Source organism: Physella acuta, unplaced genomic scaffold (assembly GCF_028476545.2).
Source record: "Physella acuta isolate Inbredline_101_S28 unplaced genomic scaffold, ASM2847654v3 ptg000837l, whole genome shotgun sequence".
Taxonomy (NCBI): Eukaryota; Metazoa; Mollusca; class Gastropoda; family Physidae; genus Physella; species Physella acuta.
In genome coordinates, this window is record NW_026732354.1 from 196538 (window position 1) to 206320 (window position 9783).

General features: G+C 29.8%; 1 protein-coding gene across 3 annotated transcripts; it reads right to left on the bottom strand.

Annotated features, from left to right (window-relative positions):
- Positions 1–73: 73 nt before the first annotated feature.
- On the bottom strand, positions 74–8954 carry LOC131951897 (zinc finger protein 260-like). Of its 3 annotated transcripts, XM_059314326.1 has the most exons (3): positions 6456–6506; positions 5513–5625; positions 74–4128 (listed from the first exon to the last, which is right to left on the bottom strand). In XM_059314326.1, the coding sequence occupies exon 3, from the start codon at positions 4089–4091 to the stop codon at positions 1854–1856; it is 2238 nt and encodes a 745-aa protein (XP_059170309.1). In that variant the 5' UTR covers positions 4092–4128; positions 5513–5625; positions 6456–6506; the 3' UTR covers positions 74–1853. The 3 variants fall into 3 exon arrangements, with proteins under 3 accessions (XP_059170309.1, XP_059170311.1, XP_059170310.1); XM_059314328.1 differs by lacking the exons at positions 5513–5625; positions 6456–6506 and adding an exon at positions 8859–8954; XM_059314327.1 differs by lacking the exon at positions 5513–5625 and having other exon boundaries at positions 6456–6512.
- Positions 8955–9783: the final 829 nt, after the last annotated feature.

Sequence of the window (9783 nt, forward strand, 5' to 3'; positions counted from 1 at the left end):
TTGCTCGGCAGTTTCGGACTATGACAAAAGACAGACGGACAGGAAGACAGAGGAAACAAGTTATATATTAATATGAACTTATAAATGTTACAGAAAAGTAAAAACTTTTATTTGAACAAAATTTCAACCCCTACAAATGGCCTTATGAAAAAATAAAAGGTTTTCAACAAAGTGAAACAACCATAATATGTAAATTTCCCAACACAATAATCTAGAAATAGATCACTTGGTGGGGCAAGGGTCAGATACAACAGACCAAAAAAAACATATTACCTTATAAATGTAATATAAAAGTCTAAACTTTTATTTGAACATTTTCAATAAGTACACCTGGTACAATAAAAATAAGATTTTCAACAAAGAAAAACAATGAAAATGTGTACAGTTCCAAAAAACAACCTTAGATCACTAATGTTGAATTTTCTGTTTTAGATCCACTACTGGATCCAAAAAAAATTTCAATGCAACTTACATGACTGAAATATAAAATACAAAATTCAATATTTAAGCAAATTTAGAGTCAGAATCAATGTTTTTTAAAAGGCCCTAAAATCCAAGCCAATATATAAATATAAAAATAAACACACCAAAATTATTCTATTTAATTTGATTTAAAAAAAATTTTAACTGGTCCCATGCTTTCATTCTCTTTTTCTATTTCATGTTATCTGTAACAAATCCCATCTTAAACTTTGCTTACTACTATAACTAGCCAATATACTGGGCAATATTCAGATAAAACAGTTTAAAATACATTCTCTTAATCATTAGGTTTTGTAGGTTTGAATTTTAAGATAAAAAGAAAAGGGGTTGGAAGCAGGCATTGCTACTGATATAGAAATATAAGAATTTATGTCTATATTGCAAGATAAACTGCGGTGAAATATGTTTTGAAGTAATGTAATTACAAGAAAACTGTCTTTAGACTAACTTTATTATACTGATATAGGTGGGTCATGACCTCTAAACATAAGAGCCACTATATCTGTGTATTCATTTAGATAAAATAGTTTAGAATATAAAATATACTATTGTGGTTTTTAGAAAAACATAATGTATACTAGCCCAGAAGTCGGTTCTACAAATAGTATATTCATCTCTTTCATGCCCCATCTACTGATCCTGCCATGTTAAACCCCACCATAAGGTCCAAATATTTAAGTTATAACTCTGTAGAAACAACAAATACAATATAACAAAACTAAACAAAAAACACTACACATAAAAATAACACAAAAAATATGTAAAACTTAATGCAACACAATGTAATTCAATACAATATCTCAATACTGATTTTAAAAAAATACACATTGTGTTCTTTGTTTTGGTACAAAAGTACATGATCAGGACATTAGGCTATTAGAATTAATTTTTTATAAAAATACTAACAAAATGGTAACTGCCCAGTGAACATGTGCTTGACTTTAATGGAATCTAATAATGTACAATATCATAAATGCTAAACAATAAAAGGACAGGGTTTGTTAACTTGAAAAAAAAGATTCATTATCTGGGCAAAACTTCAATGGCCAATGTCACATTCAAGTAAACTTTCTGAGAAAACTTTTTGTGACAAATGCTTCATTCATATTGTTTTTCTCAAAAATTAATTCTTGTATGTATTGCTAAACCAGACTTGTATGCTGTCTTTTTGTGACAAATGTCTCATTCATATTCAAATGCTTTTTAGCCAGAATGATTTTTTTATGTATGGCTAAACTATACTTCTAAAGAAACTTTTTGTGACAAATGTCATATTCTTAAGGTTTATCTGCCGAATGAATTTTTTCATGTGATACTAAAGAAGTTTTCTGAGAATACTTTCTATGACAAATGTCACATTTATGTGCTTTTTAACCAGAATGTATTTTTTTATGTCTAGCTAAACTAGACTTGTATGCCATCTTTTTGTGACAAATGTCACATTCATAGAATTTATCTCCAGAATGAATTTTTTTATGTATGGCTAAACTAGACTGATGGAGAAACTTTTTGTGACAAATGTCACATTCATAAGGTTCATGACCAGAATGAATTCTTTTATGTATGACTAAATTAGACTTGCTTGATAACTTTTTGTGACAAATGTCACATTCAAATTCACATTGTTTTTGGCCAGAATGAATTATTTTATGTTTGAATAAACTTGACTGGTAAAGAAACTTTTTGTGACAAATGTCACATTCATATGGTTGATCTCCAGAATGAATTTTTGTATGTGTGGCTAAACTAGACTGGCGAAGAAGCTTTTTGTGACAAATGTCACATTCATATATTTTTTCGCCAGAATGAATTCTTTTATGTCTGCCTAAATCAGACTTGTATGATAACTTTTTGTGACAAATGTCACATTCAAATTGACATTGTTTTTGGCCAGAATGAATTATTTTATGTCTGACTAAACTAAACTTGCATGCTATCTTTTTGTGGCAAATGTCACATTCATAAGGTTTTTGGCCACAACTAATTTTTTTATGTTCGGCTAATTTAGACTTGTAAAGAAACTTTTTGTGACAAATGTCACATTCATATGGTTTATCTCCAGAATGAATTGTTTTATGTGTGGCTAAATTCGACTTGTAAAGAAACTTTTTGTGACAAATGTCACATTCATATGGTTTATCTCCAGAATGAATTTTTTTATGTGTGGCTAAATTCGACTGGTGGAGAAACTTTTTGTGACAAATGTCACATTCATACAATTTATCTCCAAAATGAACATTTTCATGTGATACTAAAGCACCTTTCTGAGTAAACTTTTTTTGACAAATAACACATTCATAAGGTTTATGACCAGAATGAATTCTTTTATGTATGACTAAATTAGTCTTGCGAGTAATCTTTTTGTGACAAATGTTACATTCATATTGTTTATCTACAGAATGGATTTTTTCATGTGATAATAAGTTACCTTTAAGAGAAAATGTTTTATGACAAATGTCACATTCATATGGTTTAAGTCCAGAATGTAGTTTTTTATGTTTGGCTAAACTAGTTCGGTGTGAAAACTTTTTGTGACAAATGTCACATTTATGTTGTTTTTGGCCAGAATGGATTTGTTTATGTAACTTTAAATTAGCTTGTTGGGTTAACTTTTTATGTTCAGAATGAATATTTCTTTTATGTGTGGATAAAAAAGCTTTACAAGAAAACTTTTTGTGACAAATGTCACACTGATGCAGCTTATTAACAAACTGAGCTTTGTTATGCTTTGACGAGACAACTTTCTTAGGAATCTTTTCACGACTTGAGTCAAATTTGTGTTGCATATCTTTTTGATGAATTGTGTTTTGCAGTAAAGAAACAGGCTTATGTTGTTTCTCACCTGTGTTTTTTTTTATATGCTCTTTAACATGGTTACAGCTTTCTGAACATACAGCCTCTTCATCTGCGTTCTCAGTTTTTTCCAAATTCGAAACGATGTGGTCCATGCAGGCAAATTTTTTACATTCACTACACTGATTGGTTTCCGTTCCCTTATGAATTAGGGGAACATTTGAAGATAAAATATTATTTGAATGGGTGAGCAAAATCTTAAGTTCTTTTAATTCAGTCCAAATATTTGATTCAATACATGGGATTTTTTCTTCACAAGTAGTTAAATGTGGTAGAGGTTGTATTTGTTCATCAAAACTATTTTGGTTTTCACTCTTGAATGATGAAATTGGCTTTCCTTCTTCGGAGTTTGAAAACAATGTTGATTTATCTTCTTTCATGTTGTCAAATGTTGAAAATGATGGAGAAACATCTAATTTTGTGTAATCAGTAGTCGAAAAAGAAGTCGATACATCTGGTTTTAAGTCCTCTAAAGCCATACACGATATTCCTAAATCCGATTCAATGTTATCAGTTGTAAATGATGTTGATACATCTACTTTCATATTTTCTAAAGCTGGAGATACATCTGATTTAATGTCATTAAAAGCGGATAATGAAATTGATACATCTGGTTTTACTTCTTCTAAAGTTATTTTAGATGTTACTACATCAGGCTTTATGTCAGGTGAAAATTCTGATTTTATTTCTTTATTGCATTCCTGTAGGAACTCGAATTGGCTCGGCAATGTTTTAAAATCAGCTTCCTCATCCATTCTGTATAATTTTTATCTGGTAAATTGATGACTAAAGCTAAAAAAAAAAAAAAAAAAAAAAACCAATTATGACTACAAGCCAAACTAAATTATAAAAATAAAATATATTTATAATTGAAACCATAAACTAAGTAATTAAGTAAAGAAACTGAGGCCATACACTAATGCATTTTTAAAAGTAATAAAAGAATCTGAATTGAGGCCGGTATACTGCATTTTTAAAGACTTTTTGTTAATTGTAACAGAAATTGACTAATACACTCAATGTTACTGTGCTCAGTAAAATTTTTGTGATTGACTTCTTGAGCTAGTAGGGCATTAAGATGTGATAAGGCTAAGGAGAGTACAAGTATTATGGTATGTTGAGACCAAGGAAGGTTTTAAGATGTGATGAGGCTAAGGAGAGTACAAGTATTATGGTATGTTGAGACTAAGGAAGGTTTTAAGATGTGATGAGGCTAAGGAGAGTACAAGTATTATGGTATGTTGAGACTAAGGAAGGTTTTAAGATGTGATGAGGCTAAGGAGAGTACAAGTATTATAGTATGTTGAGACTAAGGAAGGTTTTAAGATGTGATGAGGCTAAGAGCACTTTGATGCAGAGAGCTAAAAACAAATATCTTCTCACAATGTAAAAACATTACTTATCTGGCTGTCTACATTATAATATAGATCTAGACTTTAGTAAAGAATATTATTTTTTATTTTAGTAGATGTGTGTGAATAAAAATTTTGCAAATGTCATTTAAAAGGATAAATTTAATTTCAAAAAGTCTGTACAACACTCCTAGTTTTGTTTTTGTTAAGAAAGAAATTTGTTTTGATTTCTAAATTCTTAAAATTGTTAAAAAAATATTAATTGAAAGATTAAAGGCTAGTATTTTTTTTTTCTATTTTAGCATTAAAGTAAGCATACAAATATGAAATCTGATTTATAATAGATAGATCTATAAACTATTTATCCTATTTAACAATAAAAATGATTAGTTTTAGATAGCTAATGAGCTCAGCAAAGTTTTATAATCAGCTTCCACTTCCATTCTGGATACATTTTAAACTGGTAAATTAATGACTAAGCTAAAAATTAAAAAAAAACACTTAAGATTACAAAGTAAACTAAATTATAATGATTTATTATGTTTGGGAGGGTAAACACAATTTTTGATGTTGAAATGCTTCATGTTTTAATGAATTGCCTATAAAGCTATAGAGTATAGAGTAGGCCTATATAGATTCTAGCTGTTGCTTGTCCTACTTTTTTTAAGCTGTTGCCTTGGTAGAGGAAGATATTGTAAGAAATAATGTCTTGTTGCATAAAAACAATTTATTATTATTTACTTTGTTTGATGACAGGAAATTAAATGCCCTGCCATAATAAATTAATAATTTTCATTAATAGAAAAATTAACCAAAAATAATACCTTGGCCTTGATTAAGGCAACAGACAAGACTAAGTCTGCTGTATATTTCAGTGGGGAAGAACTCTAACACAAAAGACACACTTGTGCAGAACAAACTATCGCATCTAACACTCCTTAAAAATGAACACACCATGTCAGTCATAGCATCATTTAGATCTACATTTAATAGTAAAAAAAATTTTCAAAGATAATTTTCTAAGTTGTAAATTAATTCTGATGATTAAAATTAGCATCAAATTAACTGTAAATTAATGTAGTTTTAAAACATTAATGAAACTAAAATCTGCGTCTCCCTGGAATTAAACTACGATTAGACTAAGGTGGTTTGAAGAAGTGATCTAAAAAAAAGTTAGTTCATCACAAAGGCCTAATATTATAAAATTACTAATATGGGTATCTACATTATATTGGCTACATAAATTAGTAGGCCCTACTAAGGGCATAAGGGGTATTTATTATTTTATTAGCAGTTGTGTATGTGATAATGATTAAAACTTAAAAGTAAAAGATAAGTGATTACAAAAAATTCAAATTTAAAATATTTATAATAGTAATAGGCCTAAGTTTTAGATTTTAGATTCTAAATGCAGTAAAAATAGGAACAAATAAAATTTATTTTTTTTCTTTAGTAAAAGCGTTTAATTTAAAGTCACTGCAGGTGTTCTAAAAATTCTAATGATAATTCTGATAGTAACCTATGTCCTATGCCGCTATGGCTTCACGATGGCGTCCTATGGGGCTAATACTAATAGTTAATAGGCCTAGATCTATAGTCTATAGTACTCTATAGTCTAGATCTAGGCCTATATAATATTAATAGGCCTAATAATTAATATAATATATATAGATCTCTATATTATAGTCTAGCTCTAAAACTAATTTGTATAGTTACAAAATTATTTTAAAAATATAAAAATATAGCCTATCGATCTATCTGTTGTACTTTAGTTAGATCTAGAATATAGATCTAGAATCTTGATCAACTAGATCTAATACTAATGATGGAGGCGAGCGAGTTGACGAGATTCCTTCCATAATGTTGTTGTCATGGAATAAAAACGTGCTTTTTAGATTTAGACCGTAAAAAAAATAAAAAAATAAAAACTTAAGCCTAAAATTAATTTAGAAATTTTATATTTTTAGAATAAATGCTATAAAAGTTGCAAATCCAGAGAACTTGAAAATAATTTGTTGAGTTTAAGGCTACATTTCTATTTATTTTCATCAAGCCTAAGTTATAACCGGATGTTTCACTTTCGTAAGACAAATATTGATTGGCTGTACAGTAACTTAGTGATCGATAACTATTTGTTTACAAAACTTTGCAGATCAAGTTTTTAAATAAGTATGCAAATTTAAAACCCCATGACCTAGTTTTCTATTTTTAGCTTACAATGTGTACAATAAAATCAATGGCGGCCTATCCAATAGCAGGATGCCATTGTTTATGTCGCCATTACACGTGAAAACCAAATTGTTTTTGCTTTTTTTTAAATTTTTATTTAGTTACCGAAAATATTATAAACATCAAATACATCCAATCTTTAGTAAAGTCCGAAAAAAACCAGACAGACAGGATTTTATAACCATATTAATTGTAACTACGCTGTGCATGATTTTTAAATGAATTTATACACCTTTCAAATACCTTTGAGACTTTTCTCGCTCGTGTCCATTAATAATATACAGTACAGGGCTTGTTAAAGAAAATATAATTTAGAGTAGTTTCCCTTTAAAATGTATGCCTATTAAATTTTCGTTTGTTTAATTAGGATTGTTTTGATATATACTAAAAACCAAGTGTTTCTTTTTAAATTCTACACTTTAAAATGTTTATTCACTGACATTCAATATCGTACATTCTAGAATTAATATTGTAAAATGCAACTTTTAAACAGTTAGAAAGACTTGTGTTTTTGTTTTGTTTAGGCCTAGTCTATGTGTTTTTATAATATAGGGCCCTAGTGTTTATTTGAACTTTGAACATTGCTAAACAGTTTGAGTATATTCCTGTTAAGTGCTCTTTTCATTTTCCAGTTTTAAGTATTTATTTTCTTTATTGTAAATAATGTCATTTCTATTTGTACCTCCCCATATATATATATATATATATATATATGAACAAATGGGGGCCCCCAACATTTTTAGCCCGGGGCCTCTCTCAAGCTTAATCCGTCCCTGCATATTGCATGGATTCAATACATTTCACGGATTTTCTTGTCTATATTTTATATTACTAGTAAATTAGCATACAATCAGAATGGGGGGGAGGGGTAGAGACGATAGTGTTTGGCCTAAAAGCTTAGGACTACGAAAAATAAAAACATGTTTTCATTATTTAAAATTACCTAATAAACCTTTTTGCAATAAAAACAAAGTAACATGAAACAAAGAGATGGGCGTTAGATTGGTTCAGTTTTGGATCCATTTGGTTCTGTTCTGTTTTTATCTCACACATCACAGACAAAAAGATCACACTCACATACATTCACCGACACACATACATACCTGACAATCGAGCCACACACAGACCAGATACAGAGTTTCTTCCAGGCATCTCTTCGGGGGGGCCGAAGCCCCCCCGAAAAATTTTTACCGCCCCCCCGAACGAAATGAAATTTATATAATTTATATAGAAAATATATACTTTTAACAGTGTCCGCCCCCCCGAAGAAAGTTTACCGCCCCCCCCCGAAGATTTCAAGTGCCCCCCCCGGAGAAAAAAGTCTGGAAGAAACACTGACCAGATACACATAGATTCATCTACACACTCACAATCAAACACTTTGATACTGAAACATATACAGGGAAACATGAGATACAAAGCACACATAGAATCCTTCCGACATACGCACACGAACCAACAGACTTTATTTTTTATAGACAAGCGCTAAAAACGTGTCCATTATTCACTTTATAAACCAACCGTGTCTGCTGAAGCACTATTCTTAGGTATCTCAACTTTTCCTGTAATACACAATAAAAAAATTCATTTCGATTTTCGGCTTGAAACAATAAATATTCATTGTAATCAGAAACTTTCAGTATTCATATTCTATTACATAATGCAATACAGTCGTGCAAATCTAGGTTTATCACTAGTAGCCCATACTCTCAAGTGTCTGTTGTTAATTTATGAAGTAACAGCGCAACGACTTATTTAAAAGGTAATTTTAAAATAAAAATGAAAGATAAGTGTAGGAATTTGAATTCATAAATCATATTTTTTAAAGATCTTATGTTGAATTGCAACTTAATAATTTGATATGTTGAGGCAAAAGGCCAAAAGTAAAACAATAGTTAGAGAAAAATTAAATGTATTATGATTTTAAACTATTAAACTCACCAGAGCGGAGACAACTGTTGACAGCGAACACTGCTGCCAATAACCCAACAGAGAAGAGGATTTTCCGTTTAAGTTATTTTGTCTCAGTGGATCACTTAACAAGCGTGTTTATTGCTTCAGTAACTGAGTAAGTGATGTAGCTAAATATCAAACTTAATAGCCGTCGGTACCCGTTACACGTGAATTATAGGCCTATATATTTTTAATGTTAAAATGTTTGAGAAAAATATTTTATAAAATAGTTTCTGGTCAAAACGCAATGTGCCTTACTACACATTAAACAATGTTAGTGACAAAGCAAAGAAATAACTAAATAGCTAAAAAAAAACGGACACATTAACAATAACATTAACATAGGCTACCAATACCTACTAGAAAAATTAAAACCAAATTAACGGCTATACATTATTAGTCAACAGAACATCAAATTAAATCCACACACTGATTAAGATACGTAAATGATTCCGTTAAAAATCCGGCTATTCAATGGCCATTATGTTGCTTTTTAAAGTAATTTCTATTAGTTTGACCGAGAAAATTGTATATATTTCATAGCGTACGTCTTGGTACGTAGATTTATAAAATCTAGATCTAAATCAAATTTGAACGTAATAGTTAATCTCTTTATATTCTAAAATTGGAAGATGACGCGATTAGTTTTGAGTTTTTCCATAGTGTAAACATGTGGCTTGTGACGTCATTGTTTATTGCGTTCTTGTCACAACTATAAACACTTTACCGGTTGTATAAGTAAAACTGTGTTTCTACATTCGAATAAGCCTTTATTTTTCTTGTTCAAATAGGTAATACATTTAAAACATCTAACATTATTTTCAACGAAGGTCCGTATCAAGTTCTCCATATATCTCTGAAGATTTCATATCCTGTGAAAATATTTTGCGAGGAGGTGGCCAAGTTTATCATG

Excerpts from the sequence above, each read along its gene's own strand:
- LOC131951897 (XM_059314328.1), bottom strand. The coding sequence starts at position 4,091 with ATGGATGAGGAAGCTGATTTTAAAACATTGCCGAGCCAATTCGAGTTC.